The 19,187-nt window shown below is 39.8% G+C and overlaps 1 protein-coding gene across 1 annotated transcript in view; it reads right to left on the reverse strand.

Annotated features, from left to right (window-relative positions):
- The window catches only part of LOC134882174 (cadherin-22-like), a 135,601-nt gene that overhangs the window by 23,959 nt on the left and 92,455 nt on the right, over positions 1 to 19,187 (reverse strand). Inside the window, exons 5-9 of the mRNA XM_063909765.1 lie at positions 18,309 to 18,428; positions 15,529 to 15,696; positions 12,905 to 13,086; positions 11,891 to 12,147; positions 8,211 to 8,347 (exon numbers count right to left, since the gene is read on the reverse strand). Coding sequence (XP_063765835.1) covers positions 8,211 to 8,347; positions 11,891 to 12,147; positions 12,905 to 13,086; positions 15,529 to 15,696; positions 18,309 to 18,428 — 864 coding nt within the window. The remainder of the gene's footprint in view (positions 1 to 8,210; positions 8,348 to 11,890; positions 12,148 to 12,904; positions 13,087 to 15,528; positions 15,697 to 18,308; positions 18,429 to 19,187) is intronic.

The raw sequence follows: 19,187 nt of genomic DNA on the forward strand, positions 1-19,187 counted from the left end.
GATTGAGGGAAGAATTCGCAATTTTAATCAATGATCAGTTATGAGATATGGTGGCTAACCATTGCTAATAAGTAAATGTAAAGTAAAAAATTAAATAAAAATAAATCTCAAAACCTTATGTGAGCTGGCAGCACCCTAAATCTAATTTGACCTGTGTTTGCTACAATTTTAACCTCAGAAAGCTTCAACTAAATGCATAAACAAAAAGTTCAAACAGCAAGTCTTTATACACAAACATCATGTGTCATCCTAGATTTGCTTTCCATATCACAATTTTGGAAACTTCAACTACCAATTCAAATTTAGAGGTAAAATTTAAGGTGAACTCATTGTAACAATTAATATACAGAAACATTATAAAGTTTTTCTGATGATTTTGCAAACATAAAATGAAAGATTTGAATAGACAACAATTGAATAAGTTTAAATCATTAAAGTATATGTATTGTTTAAATGTTTGCCGAAGTTCATTTGTAGAAATAAAGTACAAAATGGTAACTTTAATAATGACTGATGTTTTGTCGTTTTCTCATAATTGCCACTTGTCTTCCAAAATTGTCTTCCAATGACCTTGAAACCAGACAGATGTCCCCAGAAAGAAGCAAAACTTCTCCTTACAAAGTCGGTCCTGTATTCCCTTGGTTCTCAATAGTCACTTCTCCTTTGATTTGTGTCCTCACAGCAGTTTTTAAAATTATTGTTCCGTAAAGAAGACATTAGGGCTTAAAGGGTGACATGTTTGGAGGCGTGTTTGCTTTAATTGATAAATCTCTTCCACACTCAGCCGTGGTAATTGCTACTTCACGCCCCACCTCAGTTTCACCCAATTTCCTCTATGTAGTCCACTTTCGGATTTTTCTGGCTCCAGCAATTTGTCAGAAGATGATGTCAAGGGTAGACTTAAGGCTTAAAAAAAAAAACAGGAATCTGTGGGTAAACCCGGAGACATTGTACCTCTTAGTTTATTATGTCTATGAGCAGGAAAGCTTACATTCAGGTTAGATACGAAAAATTGACAGGACAGCGGGGCAAAGCGATAATTATCAGACATTTGCAGGCACATTCTAAAGCTCTCTCCCTCTTTCTCAGCACATAGCTCTGTCCAACAGTGGCACAGAAGCTAATGAGAATTCTGGTCTCAACTAAACGCATAATCCTCACATCAATGCAGGGTTTTAATTGACTGCATTTATGTTCTTGCTGCTCTCGCAAAAAAGCAGCACTAGATATTTCATCTCTTCTTCCTCTAATTTTGTCTTCACATTATGCTGCTGTCCCCTCTGTGCAAGAATGAAAACCAACAATCATCAGATGTAACACATTTTATATTTTAATTTCCAGAATTGAAAACAGATGAAACAATATGAGAATGCCCCGCCACCCAAATCTCCCGCCATGGGGGGAAAAAAAGAGTTATTTTTTCAGACAGGTTCATTCATCTGGACCAAGTAGTGGTGTGCTAAATCTGTCTTCAGATACAGAACAAGGAAAAAAAAAAAAGGATTTCAACAGATTATTGGCATGCTCTGCATCTGTGCGGCACTCACCAGCTGTTGCAAATCTTTAAGAATGACTGTGTAGTAGATCTCTTAGGCACTGCATTACACTGACATAACTTCAGGGAAGACAGAAAGAGGATGTGAGTGTTGGTGCATGTCTTTGCATGTGTGTGTGCTAGCATGCGTGGGTGTGTGTCAGGACTCTCATGTTCCTTGTGACCTAACGGCTCATCTTCTCTGCTGGAGGACACAGTTTGGTCTGAATTGTCACTTTTGTCATGAGGGGAAATTAAGGAAAGAAATGTTTACAACAGTGTCTGCTTTTGGTCTCTTTACTGAGCCAGAGGCCTGGTCACGTAGGCACAGAGGCTACAAAGTATTATTGTCATTTTTCTTCAGTTTTACTATTGCAATATTACACACTCACCATTTTACAACTTAACGTTATAACACATTGTGTGTGTTTAAGAACCATCCGCAGTAAATGCTTTGATTAATTGACAATAGTCTCTAAAATTGTTCAATTAATAATCAACCCATTTCAAGACAATGGTTTTCAGTAAAGCTAGAGACAGTAAAACTTTTACATTACAATATACAGCTTACAAAAAAGATCAAGATTTTGCATGGAATTCACATACAACACACCAAGGATATTACAAACGTGCTTCTACAGTGCCAGCTGCTTCTCATTTATTAAAAAAAAACTTCAAGGATTAATAAAAGCAATCAATATCCGCGCAAAACCTACAGTTTAGAACAACTGTTATAGGTTCCAATTTGACCTTCCATTTTCACTAACCGAAACATCCATCCATCCATCCATCCATCTTCTCCCGCTTATCCGTCAGGGTCGCGGGGGTAAGCCCCAAACTTCTCTTTCCCTGGCCACATCAACCAGCTCTGACTGGGGGATTCCAAGGCGCTCCCAGGCCAGCGAAGAGATATAATCCCTCCACCTGGTCCAGCTGGGAAGAGACCCCTCGGTCTCTTCCCAGCTGGACGTGCCTGGAAAACCTTCCTAGGGAGGCGCCCAGGTGGCATCCTCACTAGGTGCCCGAACCAGCTCAACTGGCTTCTTTCAACGCGAAGGAGCAGCGGTTCTACTCCGAGTCCCTCCTGGATGACTGAACTTCTGAACTTATCCCTAAGGGAGATGCCAGCCACCCTGCAGAGAAATCCCATTTTGGCCGCTTGTATCCGCGATCTCGTTCTTTCGGTCATGACCCATCCTTCATGACCATAGGTGAGGGTAGGAACGAAGATGGCCCGGTAGACAGAGAGCTTTGCCTTCTGGCTCAGCTCTCTTTTCGTCACAACGGTGCGGTAAAGCGACTGCAGTACCGCTCCCGCTGCTCCGATTCTCCGGCCCATCTCACACTCCATTGTTCCCTCACTCGAGAACAAGACCCGAAATACCTGAACTCCTTCACTTGGGGTAAGGCCTCATTCCCTACCTGGAGTGGACAGTCCATCGGTTTCCTGCTGAGAACCATGGCCTCAGATTTAGAGGTGCTGATCCTAATCCCAGCCGCTTCACACTCGGGTGCGAACCGATCCAGTGAGTGCTACAGGTCACAGAACGATGAAGCCATTAGGACCACATCATCTGCCCCACGACTACGCCTCGAAATCCTGTCCATGAATATCACATCAGAATTGGTCACAAAGTGCAGCCCTGGCGGAGGCCAACCCTCACCGGAAATCGATCCGACGTGCTACCGAGGACCCGGACACAGCTCTCGCTTTGGGAGTACAGAGATTGGATGGCCCTGAGTAGGGACCCCCTCACCCCATACTCCCGCAACACCTCCCACAGTATCTTCCTGGGAACCCGGTCATACGCCTTCTCCAAATCCACAAAGCACATGTAGACCGGATGAGCGTACTCCCAGGCCCCCTCCAGGATCCTTGGGAGAGTAAAAAGCTGGTCCGTCATTCCACGACCAGGACGAATTCCGCATTGTTCCTCCTCAATCTGAGGTTCGACAATCAGCCGGACCCTCCTTTCCAGCACCTTAGAGTAAACTTTCCTGGGGAGGCTGAGTAATGTGATGCCTCTGTAATTGGCACACACCCTCTGATCCCCCTTTTTAAAAAGCAGAACCACCACCCCGGTCTGCCACTCCTTCAGTCCTGTTTCCGACTTCCACGCAATATTGATGAGACGTGTGAACCATGACAGTCTCTCAACACCCAGAGCCTTCAGCATTTTCTGGGCGGATCTCATCCACCCCCGGGGCTTTGCCACTGTGGAGTTGTTTGACTACATCAGTGACTTCCCCCCGTGAGATTGGAGATGATCCCCCTTCATACTCCAGCTCCGCCTCTAACATAGAGGGCGGAGTTGTCGGGTTCAGGAGTTCCTCAAAGTGTTCCTTCTACCGCCCTAACACCCTATCAGTTGAGGTCAACAGCGTCCCATCCTTACTGTACACAGCTCGGATGGTTCCCTGCTTCCCCCTCCTGAGGTGTCGGACGGTTTTCCAGAACAACTTTGGTGCCGAAACACGGTTACTAAAAACGCAGTATGGAAAGCTATACACACTCATGAAAAGCGTGCATCTCTTTTCTCTCCCTCTGAGATATCCACACAGTCAAGATAAGTCATATGTTAGTGGACTCTAGGTTTACTGATGTGAAGACACACAGTGTAATATAATACAATTCCTTTTTTGGCAACATCACTTGTATATAACTGGATGCTGCTGCAAGAGCTTCAGTTTCCAGAAAGGAAATATTCAGTTTTCTTTGTTTGTTTGAAAACAGAGAAAGAAACTGAAGGTGATCATAACCTCACTTGCTGCCAACATGCTCTGCTGGTAACCGAAGACTGGAGAAGAAGAGGCTCCATCATCTGATCGTTGATCTTGGTTCTTTTTCGGTCTTGGCAACAAGCTGCAATCCGAGTTTATAAAACGTGTCATGCTTCAATTCAAGATTAAAGAAAATGCATGCCTTTGGTGTTGTTATATTTTATATCATTCCCGTCACATAAGACTCTGATTTCCTGCAGACAGACAGACAGACAGACAGACAGACAGACAGACAGACAGACAGACAGACAGACAGACAGACAGACAGACAGACAGACAGACAGACAGACAGACAGACAGACAGACAGACAGACAGACAGACAGACAGACAGACAGACAGACAGACAGACAGACAGACAGACAGATAGATAGATAAATAGATAGATACCCCATTGGCAACCTTAGCCCTTTTTCTAAATGTATTTTAACTACAATAGTCAGACATGTAATTCTATCATCGCGTTATTATTTAAATGATTAAGTGAACATGCCACCTTTAGATCAAGTCATCATCTGGAAATTCTTACTCAAAATGGAGATGCACAGTTTCAGGTTTCCTAATAAGCAAGGCACATTAATATAACTCTCTGGCCACTATGTTGTATTTGCTATGAAAGGTGAATACAAATACAAATTAAAACCTTTCAAATCTAGGAAAACATAACACATCAAATAACTGTTTGTATTCAGGATCTCCTCCTTCAGTACAGCTACACTGACAGAAAGGATACTTCAGTAATTATATAAAAGGACAGACTAACAGTACACATCCGGCAGGTCACAGCCTCTGGTTTCTGATTACACATTATTATGTCTTCCCACCCTTGTTCACAGATGTGCTTTGCACTACAATAATATAATGCATTCATCCAAGCAGGGCACTTTAAACACACTGTGGTACATAATTTACAAAAAAAAAAAAAAGTAATAGAATCTCCTGTTTTGTGCTTTACAAAATGTTGTCTCATTTTGAATGTGACCCAAGTATTGTACTTCACATAAAGGACATGTTGTTGTTTTTTCCTTTCTTCTTTATATCAGTTTTCGCATTTCCCAACTGTGATTGAAAAGAGACACTTATCTCAGTGTGTGTGTGATTCGTTTGGAGTCAGAAACAATAATGTTCTAAAGGTAAAAAATGCATTTGATTACCAGACAGCGGGTAAGAAAAGTTATGCTGTAGAAAATGTCTGCAACAGTGCAAGAGATAAAGACTTTCCAGCTACTTCGGTATCTTTTTGCCCTCGGGTGATGCTCTTTTTTCCACCTACCTGTCTAGGTAAAAAAATGCAGTTTTGCAAGGCGATATCATACCTGCTATCAGTTCTCGGAAATTATATGTCACTCTAACTTACCCTGATACTTTTCTATGGAGAAGACTGTCAGGAAGTATGAGTACCGTGGCTAGTGACAGCGCAGCTAAATGCTCCTCCTGTACTCGGGGGGTTCTGTGTTCTTTAGAAGGAAGACAAGTGCTACACAGATGAAAGGCTGTTTCCTCATATTTTACTGTGACAATGTCTTCAGGAAGAGATGCCAGTGGATGCTATTAATTGGGTGAATTTGAAGACAGGCGGGGTGTGCAGGTGTGTGAATGGTGGGGATCATCACAGTGCTGTCTGTATTTATCTGCACTTGAACTAAAACATATTTTATTTAGTGCACATGTGAGGTGATTGACATTCAGGATATTTCTCGCGGTTTTGCAGTCGGGGTTAATCCTCGGGCACAAACTCCTTGCAATGTCAGGAAGCAGTTGTCACTTGTCTAATACTTATACGGTAGCAATACACTAGTTCAAAGGTCAGTAATGGACTGGGGGAATAATTAAGGGCCACAAAACTCTAGTTTTAACAACGTCCTCAGACAAGTTGACCTTGTGTCTCTCCAGCCTTAATGAGCAGAGGGAAGCAACAAAAAAAGAAGAACAAAATCATTATGGAGAAAATGAAGTCCTGTCTTAAAACCCTCTCGTCGGCTGCTTCACAAACCCCTTCCCCCCTCTATTCCAATCTCTCTTGTGGTCTCTTTTTGCTTTCTATGCCTGTCCTTTTTTTTCTGTCTCCTGTCTGCGGGTCTACAGCTCTCAGGACTCTGTAAGCTAACTGGTGATAAAAGCGTTCTGAATGGGAATTCTGATGCCGTTGACCACTGACTCCATCTGTCCGAATGTTTTCTTGGAAGGAAATGTGAGAGTCTTTATCTATCAATTGCAGGCATGTGTTTATGTCTGATATTGGGAGGGTTAGGTCTGTGTTAAATGTTCAATTAACATTGAAATGTGGCTATGACATAATGCCAAGCACAAAGAAGAGGAGCACAAAAGCTCAAATTGCTCTGGGAATTAAAGCTGAAAAAAAAAAACCCACTCAGAAAGTCCAATCTTGTCTTAATGTTTGTGTTGGGTGAGACTGGTTGCTGTTCTGTTGAGGCTGTATTGATTATTGGATTTATCACAGTCTAAGGCTATATGAGAGAGGAACAAATATGAAGACATTTTAATATCATCTTTGTTTATGTGCATTATTTTCTTCTACTTCTCTTGTGCAATGGTGGTAACCAGTTAGAAGTGGAATGCAATCTCCTGTGCTTTCACTGCAATCCCAAAATCACTTCATCTGAATGAGATTGAAAAAGCGGGGAACACCAGACCTCCTCCTCCTTTTCTCAAGTTTACTTCTAATGGTATAGTAATAACTTCCTAGCTCCCACAATTTGTGACATTCTTCATTTCCGTTGCTTTTACAAAAGGACCCAATTAGATGAAAAAAAATGTAAGCTCTTCATTCATTTTCCGTCATGTGTTTGTCAGCTCAGAGACAAGTGATAGAATGATGACTGGATTTTATCAGAAAGATGACACTGATGGCTACCACTGAGGACTTATGATAAGTGGTTCCATACGATAAGCCTACTGAATATTTTTTAGTAACCCAAAAGTAAGGAACATTGCTCAGTAAAATGATGTTTTTTAACAATCTTAAAGAAGTGTATATATTAGTAATGCTTGTTAAATAATATTTTAAATTAAGACTGGCACATTACAGTATGTACATGTTGGTCTTACACAAATGAATTCCGCTTCATATTGTACATTTTCGATTTTCTTTGATTTAATGGTGTGGGCATTTTTTACAATTAATTAATCCATTTTCATCCCATAGCACTCACCTTATCTTGCTCTCAGATCAAACATTCTTTTTACAACAAAATCTCACGCATATTGAAGTGCTGTTCTACTACCGTACAAAGTTACAACACTTTTCAGCTGAAAATGTGCCAAAAACTTTAGTAGCTAATGATCACGGCAGTTTTGAGGATGTCTGTCACCCATTATCACACTGGTGGGAGTGAACAAATGTTGAGAAAAATTCAACTCAAACACAGTCTCCGTCACTGGCAGGCTACAAGTGTCGGCAAAGCTTGCCAATCAGAGCAAAACTTTCTCGTTTAAAAAACTGAAGCTGGTTCAAACTGTTCAAACATTAAAAGTTTTCTCCATCAGAGCAGTTTTAGATGACCCTTATCTAAGTTATGTACTTGTTTACTTAATGTAGCAGCCTTATTATCACAAAAATAACTAACTGTGATTGTGACAGATTACAGCATAATGTTGATTAATTAGTCGTTAATCTCATTACTTTTATATTGATTGTATCTTTATGGTGCATTACTTTGAGGCTTTGTTTTGACATTTCAAGATTTGCTTAATATGACTTTAAAAACACCTCTTTTTCCCTGAGACTGTACCTGCAGGAGTTAATTAAGCATTCTGCTTTAACTTTCATAAACTTGGGCAGGTTGAAAATGTCAACAGATAACGAATTCCCACTTATTCAAGCCGTATACAAATATACACTTTTGTAGGCACAGTCTGAAAAGGGATGCAGTGTACCTGTTTCTACAGCCCTCACAGTGATATTGTGCCAGCCTGCGGTCTCTCTGTCCAAAATCTTCCCCAGTGTGATGGCACCCGAATTGGGATCAATATGAAAGATCATCTCCTGGTCTGTGGTCCGATCGATAGAGAACCTGTAACAATAATCACAAAGATATAGATGTGAAGAAAAAGAAGTAAGAATAGTGAGAGGGAGCCTACTTTTAAAGGAAACAACATTTAGCAGTTTTTCTAAATGTAGAGTTTTATCATTACTTTAAAGCTTAACACACCCTTTAAATGTTGACTTATGTCTGCACTAAATAATAACGGCTCTTACAGAAGGGACCAGTGTTAGAGTAATTATAATTTAATGGCATTTACTGGTAACTTGTCACCAATCCTGTGACCCTAATACCACAGTGTCCCTTCACTGCAAGCGACTAAAGTAAGTCTTTGCCTATTCATAGTAAGAAAATAGTCATTAAATTTTTATTGTGCTCTGTAGAAAAAAAAGCAAATGCATCTTTCCTTCTCGGGGTGCATGGTTCTCGGTAAGGATGGGTGAGTCAACAAAATCTGCTGAAAGGTTTCTTTGTTCTTAGTTCCTCTCCCCCACCGCACACACACACACACACACACACACACACACACACACACACACAAAAACACAGACAGACACACACTAAAACACAGCTGGCTGCCTTACTCATGCCCACATAAACCAAAAGAAAATACCATGGGCATTATAAGCTCTTTAGGCCTCTATGACAAACATTCCAGACTGCATTTTACTGATTCATTAGAATGATTGTCACATATTGTGAATATGAAAGATATTTGAAGAGAACCGTATGTTTTTTTTAAAATGATGTGGGTGTAGAATTGCATTTGCATTTGTACTTACAGTAAGTAAGCAAATTTCAACATGAAACTGAATCCAGGAGGACTAATATTTCTTTCACTGCACGGCTAAAATGCCCTCAAGTAAATGTATGTCTGATAGTTTGCCTGCTCACATGAATAACTTATTAAACCATGGCAGTGATCCACTCAGGGGCAAATTGACAAATATTGCGCGATGTTTGCTGCAAATAAACCTGCATAAATAAGAGAAAAATATAAGTAACTCTCAAAGCACCTACGTACTACTAACTGCGCTACCAAGCAAATAGCGTTTCTTTGCTCCTGGGCTATTTGCACATATTTAAACGAAGTAATATGCATCACTTGGCGCAAATTGGCCCTTTTCTAAGCAAATGAGCCTCAAGGCAAAAACGATCCACTTTACAAAGATCACCACTTATAACCCCATGCTGTTACAGTAAGATTAAGCGTCTTCAAAGTGATAACAGAAGCACTTCTATTTATAATGGATTTCACGCCCAGTCTTTCCAGTGATCATGGCAACAATGATTGTAGACAGGCAAGCATCGTGCGCCACACAGTGATGCATTTTTGAATGCAGTGACAGGATGAAATAAATAAATAAATAAAGGCTTTTGTATATTTAATTCTTGAATTAACACAAGTAAATAAAACAATAAGAAATGGTTAATATGTCCTATTTATTTAGAGTTATTGAGATTTTCCTCTGCAAAAATAAAGCAGAATGCACTATTTCCAAATTCATCGGCTTGTTTGAAGGTTTCTTGGACCTTGAGATGGGGGCAATAGAGGAATTAATTGAGCATCACTACAGTTACAAGCGGTTGATATTCATTCTAGCCCATTTAATGAGAAAAGTGATTAGATTTGTGTAGGATACATTCACCTGCCATAAAAATACATTCTCCAGTCTAATACAATAATGTTTCGTACTACTACTTCTACCACTTCTAATCCTGCTTTAGAATATCTTGGTTTAGCTTTCTCTCTTGTTCGTTCAGTCCAGTCCTGTTTCCAATTATCCTTTGCTCTCCAGTGCATGACTGTTTCGGTGGGATGGGAGTGGGGGGACATCATCCCTCTTTAGTGTCTTAACGATCGTTTTGCACAAAAACATGTGTCTCTCATATCATCAAAATCAAAAAAGCTCCTTCTTTCTTACTAAATCCACCCACAGCACAAACAATAAAGTTGTCTCTTTCATACTTGGGTTTCTACATCCCCAACATAAACAAAGTGGTATGTATGAGCCTTTAACTGGAGGATAATTGTGTTATCGGGTTTTTTGTTTTGTTTCAAAGAACATTTGTATACAAGTGCATCGAGACTGCAAACTGTTTGACACTCTGCTTGCATCCTTGTTTTTCATTCTTTGTTTTAGTTGTTACATGACTGATTCCCTTTTCAGCAGCTTCTTTTTTTCGTGGCAGCAAGAATCTCTTACCACATATTTTGCACTAAAATATCGCCGTTTGGGGTGCATGAATATGCATGGTGCACAGAAAGTCTGGCGCTTGAGGCTATGAGCCCACTAACTTTGCCCAGTAGGTGGCTGCTAGCCAACCTTTCTCCCTCGTTTTCACAAACCAATCTATTCATTTACTCACGCACATGCACACACATAAACACACAGACACACTTATGCTTGCACACGAATTGCGCACACATTTTCATCTGCTGGCTGCCAAGACACTGGTGAGCGACAGTTCTGTCTTTGTGTTGTACTTTATTACACCTGTAACTCTGAGCTTCATGCATTTTTAAACGAGGTAATTTGCACAGGCACTGCGTGTGTCGGCGTACACTCTGTCAGTGAGACTGTCTTAGCCCTTATCTACATTCCCCTCACACTGAAATTGCTCTTCTGAGGACATACAATCCTCAGACCTTGGTACAGAAGATATTCTTTTTATCACACATAGTCATCTGAGAGAAAAAAAAAAGACATACAGGACAACTTCATCCTTTGTACAAGTCCCACCGTTTACTGTTCGCTTGGGCTTTTACTCCATCTTCAAGAGGAATTGTTTAAAAAAGAATGTTTTACTGCCATGTATCTACTTGCAGTTGGTGAGTTATTGTTTTTAAAGTAACATTTTTCATAGTACACATTTTGCTGGTAAAGTAATATACAGTTCATGCACAATGCATTGAGTTGATAATAGCGTGCATATGTGTATGTGGCAGCTCTGCAGTGTCCCAGCGATAGCCACATAAAAACAATGGACTCATTGGCATGCAAAACTTTGTTCCGCAATGTTATTATTCCTGTTCTGCAGTAATCTTTCCATAGCAATATTTTATTGCCAATGTTTTGGTTGATATATTTTATTAGGCTTCCTACTGTTCCAGAAAGGACCTGTATGCCTAAGGTATCTAAGTACTGTTTTCAACCTATTTCTTCATTTTCATTTATTTATTATATAGTACATTTTCAACACACCCTAACAATTTTCATATAGGAAAGGTAATAATATTACCAAATCAAGTCCCACACGCACGCTAGCTAACATGGCCACTAATGGTTCAGCTATATTTCCTTCTTTAAAGCTTCAGTCTACTCTATTATTTCTGAAGAAACCGTGGTTTGAACATAGCTTATTCTCTCAAAACTGAACATTCGCACACTCACTGATTGATTTGGATACATTTTGAAACATTTGTTCGTATTTGAATGTGGACTAATACTGTATAAAACACACTGTCATATGTTATCCATATGGTCAGTATACACCAGTCAGGGTTATTATATGTTTTTTAATTCTTCTTCTGAGTGCCTGGGTTTAGTTAGCTGTGATTTGTTGCCTTACCTTACAGGCTTGTTCTTCACATCTGGGTCCCTGGCACTGATGACGCCAACCAGTGCTCCTACTTTGGTATCCTCCTGCACTTCCATTATAGCGCCATCTGCCGGTTGAAAGATGGGTGGCTCATCTATGTCCGACACGCTGACACGGACAATGGTCTGGTCGCGAAAGGAACCCAGGTCCACAAAGCGAGGGTCGACATGCTTATTTACTGCCTCCACCACAACATTGTGTGTGCGCTTGCTTTCAAAGTCCAGCGGCTAAAAGAAATAACAAATTCTGTTTTATAAAAATGGTTCAAACAAAGTACTCCTTAATAGAGTCTAACTTGTATACAGTCATCATCAGTGCTAGAATGACACATTTGTCTTAATCAACCCCTCTTTTCAAGCAAAATACTTCTGCAGGCTGTGTGTTGTATTGCCATTATGCCATTCACAACAGAACAAAAGATACTGCTGCCTCCATTTGCATTTTTTGTGAAAGTTAAAAAAGGTGTGACTATTGAAGAAACACGGCATTTACAACATCTATCAAACCAACTGAGGAACCAATGTCGATCAATATTCAAAGAAGAGCATGTTCCTTCTTCCATTTCCTCAGCAGTTGTTATGTTTCACTGTCTAAACAGCTTTGGCAAGTGGGAGGGAAAAAAACCTCAAAAGTTTTGGTTGGTTAGTCACTTTACCAAATTTCTAGCTGTGAGTCGCAATCACCTTCTTTAGATACTGCCAGACATGGTAGGGACTGCTGTAACTTAAGGTGGTAATGATAAATACTTTAATCCGCAAAAATTAGCAATGTTTTTTTGTTTAGAGTAACGGTTAGCACAAAACTGTCTTAATACATTTGTAACACAATGTGAAGAGATTGCATCACAAAGGTGAAAATCCATTTAAATGTTTTAACACATAATTGTATGTATCTTTATGAATATTTGCTTCTGTACTGTTGAGAAAATAGAAGCTTCACAGACAACAAAGCCAGCAGTGCAGAATTCATTTCAGTTAACGGTACCTTCTTGATCGAAACAATGGCTTCCTGTGTTTCTACATCGGTGGTGACCTTGAAGAGATCCCCTTCCTCTTTGATGAAATAGCTCATGTCAGTGTTCTCTCCCATGTCTGCATCTGTGGCAATGATGCGTCCAACTGGTGTCCCCACAGCCGCCCCCTCTGACACAGAAAACTGGTACATCTCTGGTTTTATGGAGTAGGTGGTCGGAGGTGAAAATCGCATTGAAGGATAAAACAAAGAAGAGTTAAGTTAGGCGAAGCAACCGAAGGATAAAGTGACCATAAACAATGTAGGTGTAGAAAACAAAAGGAGAAAAGACAAAAGTAACGTGGAGAAAAAAGGAAAACAACAGCGGTGGAGAAAAAAAAGGGAACTATATAGATGGTTAGCTGTAGTTGTAAAAACAATGGTGGGAGCAACAGGGAGCAAAGACAGAAAAGTGAGGAGGAAGGGATGAGAGTGTAACAAAGACAGCAAGGCTGAAGATAAGAAAGGATTTATGGAAAATTACAGTCTGGATGGGATCAGATTAAAAGAACTGCAACAGATTCCTGACACTCATTGTCAGAGCCACCATTGCATTCACATAAAAGGTGAAAAGGTAAACAAAATAATCGTTTGTCCATAGACAACTGTTTCCTACATCTGAACGCATCACACTTCACTTAAGCCCTACCTTTTTGCCTTCTTTAATTGTATTGTTGTTATTATAGTATGTACTTGTAACAGTTTTGGAATTATATTCATAAGAAATGTATGTGTTATTATTTGTTTTATAATCTGCATGATCAGTTTAATTGTTCTTATCTCATCTTTTAAACCTGAAATTTTAAACATGTAAAAAGATCTGCCAGAGTTCATTATGTAAAACATAAAAAAGATACAAGTAAGTAAATAAAACGTTATTGTTCCCAGAGGAAGAACTGATGTAAAAACATCAACATAGCACTGATCTTCTTTAACATATTTTTTTTTATATGAAGCTGCTTTCCAAACTCTATCTTTTCCAGAGTGGAGATACTATAATCCCACAGGGTTTATCCCTCTGACTACATGGTAAATATGATTTACTGAAATGAATAAAAGGATTTATACAGAAATAAGAAAAGGTGTGTGGAGACATATCAAATACAATCAACCAGGGCTGTCAGATGCTGTTTCCCCAGCTGTAACAAAAGTAATAGTGTTATGGTTTAGCTGTAAAGAAAGATGACAAAATAATAAGTGCTATTTTATATATATTAGAACCAATTATTATTAAGTAGAAGTCACATTCAACATCAACATGTTGGTGAAATATGTCTTCTACACTTATTTTTGCGTGTGCTACAAGTTCCACTTTTGAGGCAATATATTTAAAGGTCTCCAATTATGCTATATTGAAACAATATATTGTAGGGAAATATCTATACAAAACATGTCTGTGAAGGGTTTTGCACAAAATACCAAACAGATCACCCATTGTAGTATGCTTCATCCTCCTCTATTTCAGCCCTGTTCCTGAAGTGCTGATTCTGTGACTGTCGCTTTAAATTTGAGCTGAGCTGAAGCTGGCCACGCTCCTTTGCAGGTCATGCATGAGAAGATTCTAACGGAGAAACTCAGCTAAACGCTGCCGTGATTAAACCCCATATTATGTTCCAAACCACATCAAGCATTATTTCTGAAACACTTCTCAGTGTTTACCACTAGAACAGAGACATTATATGTTTTATATAAACAACAACTCTAAGTCCCTCCTGCAGACATCTTGCTGAACACACAGACACACAGTGGTGCTGCAGAGGGGATTCAGCTCGCAACTGTGTGTTGCGGACGATAAGTTGGGACGTGTCACGTGGGTGGGACGTTGCCAGGAGTTCAATGTAATGCCAGCCCACATTTCGGTTATGACGTCATATGGGCAGCAAATCTGGATCAGCTTGTTTGTACCCCCGTTCTTAGAGATGTGGGTAAGGAGGAAAAGAGAGAGGGTTGTATTTTCTGGCACTTTGTGAGTCTCCTTACACACCGGGGACACATATTTATGTACAAAAGACAGTAAAAAGTGCATTTTGCATAATAGGGGACCTTTAAAATCTTTATTACAAAGGCTTTCTTTTTATGTAATTGTGTGGTGAGTTGCATGTTCAGCCTTTGTGCATATTTGCACTAAAGACATGTGAAACCCATTCAGATCACAAACTACCTCAACAGTTAAAAAGCTATGACATAACAACGAGGGAACAATTAGCTGTATTGATTTAATCCTCTCTCAAGCCTCACTTGAAAATGAAAATGAATCAATTAAATAATCAAATGTGCAGGGGGTCGTATCAATTTTCCACATTTGATGGACTACTTTGTTTTGGGCTGCAGGTTTGATTGGCCAATAAATTCGCATATTTCTCGCATGAGATGCAAGCCATTCAGTATGGTCGTTGATGCTGCTCTTACTTATGTGTATTCTATACTACATTGTGCCTCATTTATTCACCTTTTTTCACTACTTTCCCCACTTTCTATCCTCTCCCTTCGGTCTTTCACATTCTGTGCCGTTTTGAACCCTTTTTAGCATGCTTTCTTCATGTGTTTCACCATCTTTTTCTCTGCCCAAAGTAAGATATTGTGCGGGACACACTCACTCTGTGGGAAGCGTGGTGGGTTGTCATTTACGTCTGTGATCACTATGGTCACCGTGGTGGAGCCTGAGAGTCCGCCCATTTGCCCTGCCATGTCTGTTGCCTTGACAACCAACTCATACCGATCCTGTGTCTCACGGTCCAAATCTGCCACTGCTGTCATGATGATTCCTAATGATTGAGAGATAGAGCAGATATTGAAGGAAACAGACAGAGCGGGAGACAGAGAGTGGGAAAGAGTAGTAAGTAGGGCCAATGTAAAGATTACATTAGTGGTTAGCACTTATGCAACAGCTAACTATATTTCCGCTCTCAGTTTGGATATCAACTTCTGCTTAGCACTGTATTATGGAGACACAAGTGCAGCACATTCCATTTCACCTCCTCAGACTGGCTGGATGGAGGAGATTGTGTCATATTTGTGCCTCTGCTCATACACTATTTTATGGCTCAGCTATATTAATATGAATAATATATAGGGGTAGAATGAAGGCAATCCTCAGCCACGGTGAATAGAATCCTAACGCCTCCATGGTAGGTAATACTCCACTCAAACCATGGAAGTGGATTTTAAAAGAGGCTGGATGGATATCGAGACATTTATATAATGTAGTGAGAGAGTAAGAAGGGGCACAGGGGAGATACCAGTTAAGTGCTTAATTTACACCTGATTTCACATACTGTCGCATATAGTGGTCAGTTAAAAACAAGTTGTTTTCCTGAGTCCTGCTGGTCTTCGAATTTGAATAACTTTTATAAAATGTTGAAGTGAAATTCAACTTAAGATCAGTAGAACAATAAAGAACTGACAAACCATTGCTGGAAAAAAAAATCTGGTGAGTTAACTATGACCATACGCAGACAGCCTGACTAATGCTATTATAAGGTTATCTTAGATGTGCCTCTAGACCATTCTGGGTGAGAGAATAGGACATTCATTTTGTAAAGTTTACATAGAAACTATATTTGGTAACTCAGACAGCCTGTCTGCAGTATCTCGTTGTATTCTATAAATACATAGCTAGTGTGTATATGTATCTCACAAACTAGCAGTTGGGCCTTCTTGGTATAAAAGAGACATTATCCTTGTTGGCCCAACAGCAGTAGCATCAGTAGCTGGCTGTGCAGCAGTAATGTATTTTCACTTTACCCCTTGGGATTTTCCACATCAGAATCTATTGATGCATTTCCTGGGCTTGGTGTGCTGTATCACTCCCAAAGGTTTGCATTGTGTTGGGTACACAACTCACTGATTCCAGTCACATTTAGCCCAGGGCCATTTTCTATCAGTAGCCAAAATACAGTACATGCAGCAGTGGAGTTAAGGAGGGAGACAGATGACATGCTCCTCTTTCATCCACCAAAGGCCAGAGGGAATGCATCTAAATTAGGGCTGTCACTAGTAAAGCCTCAATCTGCAGCTAGTACACAGGACCATTGCTTAAACACCACAGTAGAGACTCTATGTAGATGAGTTAACATGGCCCGTGTTCATGAATGCAGTCCATGCAATCCATTTCAAATGCACATCACGCATCCTTAACATTAACCAATTTAAACGAGTAATTGGGCCGTGTATACATACTGTGACATAGAGCAGTCTCAGGTCAGCAATGCATTACATTAATATAAAATAAATGATGATGTTCCAATTTTTTTATTTACATTAATTGCATTTATGTTTTTATTTTTCTAGACAATGGCAACTCCAGTTCTACTTCTACTGAAAATAACATGTTCATATAAAAGTGTTTTAGTAGGACGTTAAAATGTGTTTATTGTTACAAAGGATATAATGAGCTACAAACAAGGAGATGTTGTCAAATGCTATGTATGGTTCAGTTTCTGTATCCCTTTGATTCGGATACACAAACACCTACAATTCCAGCATAGCCAAAGTGACAGAAACAACACAGTGACTTTCTCTTCAGTTTGTTGTCAGGTTGAGAGAGAGTGATATTAATGAGGCAGATTTCACAGCTGTTTTGTCTCCTCTTTCATTTTGACCTTCTTGACTGCACCTATTAGGCTGGTGCGTCTGCCTACAAAATGGGTAAAGGGGGTGTGTGGAATAGGAGTTCTGAGACAGAAGCTGGAATGAACCATCCAGTCTCTTGGCTAGTCCCACGGAGGCAGGGCCATTTATCATCCACACACCCAGGCTGACCAAATCAAAGTGGTAAAGACCAAAAAAGGAATCATTAAAACTTTAGTGCTTTTCCCTGGTGGGGCATTCAAAGGCAACACTGATGCTAAGCTACTCATGAAAGACTTTGGGTCACTTCTATAAGCCCCAGGCCAGTACGGCAGAAGGGAATTATTCATTGTGTTGCTGCAGGAGATTCTCAAAAGGGTGAATCTGGATCTGCTGGAAACACAACACATAGTTCTATAATAACGGTAGGTATACACTTATTATTATTATTATTATTATTATTATTATCTCATCCTCAGCACTATTGGGAAACACATGCTGAGCATCCAGTGCATTTGTTCTAATTGACACCAGCAGAGTCCAACAAAATCAAAACAACAGCATGTAAAAAATGTATATTATTTTATTTTGCTCTGAATGCACAGGTGTTTTATTTATATGCATATTTTTACAAAATAAGTATAGGGCATGAGGGTGTCATTTAAGCCATATGGTATGTTGAGTGCTTGCTGAAAGGATCCAGCAGCTATGGGCAAAATGTATAAATTGCCTGTTTTTAAGTGTTTAAAGGAGCACAGGATAAAAAAGAATTAGGGAGGTTTGAATGTGTGGATGTAATCACTCTTACCTTCGTTTCTGTCTACCGTGAAAATCTTTTCTCCATCCATTACACTGTATACCACTTTGGCACTGCTGCCATATGTAGGGTCGTCAGCATCAGACGCAGTAACCTTCATAACGGATGTTCCTGTTGAATGGAGAAAACATGGTCAGAAAAAAGAGAATAAAAGCTTGAGAGCCAGGAGGACACTGGAAAATAGCTGGAACTTACTTAAGATAGTATAAACCTTATTATGGAAGGGCAGCTGTGGGTGGGGGTTTTTGTGTGAGTGAGAGAGTGTACAATCTGGGTTGTTCTATCTCACTGTATATGTTTCTGAGGACAGCTATGAGTTTAAGACTTGAGAGTGAGGACATATGAACACAAATAGTAGAAGAGTGGCATGTTATTGGACTTTCAAAGAGTGGTTTGAAAGATTCACCTTGTCTTTGGTAAAGTCACGTTTGGAGTTGGACAAATATTTGTGATGGTAAAGGTTGTAAGAAAGTGATTGCAAATATCAATTATGGGGACAGTAATGCACGTGCAAGACTGTGCACACACCTGTGCATGCGTTCATACATACTTTTCTTTGATAATACTGATTATATGTGAGAGACAAAGGTTAATGTCTTTTTGCTACCGCTGCACCAGTTAGCTATTTCATCTCTATACACATAATTTTCCAAACACATTTTTTTATGTTTCAAATTACCTTCTACTAAACTGATGCTTAGAGTTGTTTTGCCTCTCATGGGCACAGAAGTTGTGCTCATAGATGAAAGGAAACATGGAGTCATAAAGTCAACATTATATCTTCAAAGACTGTTAGAAGCTTAAGAATTCTACAACAAACAATTACTCGTGATTACTGGCACTTAGGGAGAGAATGGATTCCTTTCCACA

Source organism: Eleginops maclovinus, chromosome 20 (assembly GCF_036324505.1).
Source record: "Eleginops maclovinus isolate JMC-PN-2008 ecotype Puerto Natales chromosome 20, JC_Emac_rtc_rv5, whole genome shotgun sequence".
NCBI classification, from domain to species: Eukaryota; Metazoa; Chordata; class Actinopteri; order Perciformes; family Eleginopidae; genus Eleginops; species Eleginops maclovinus.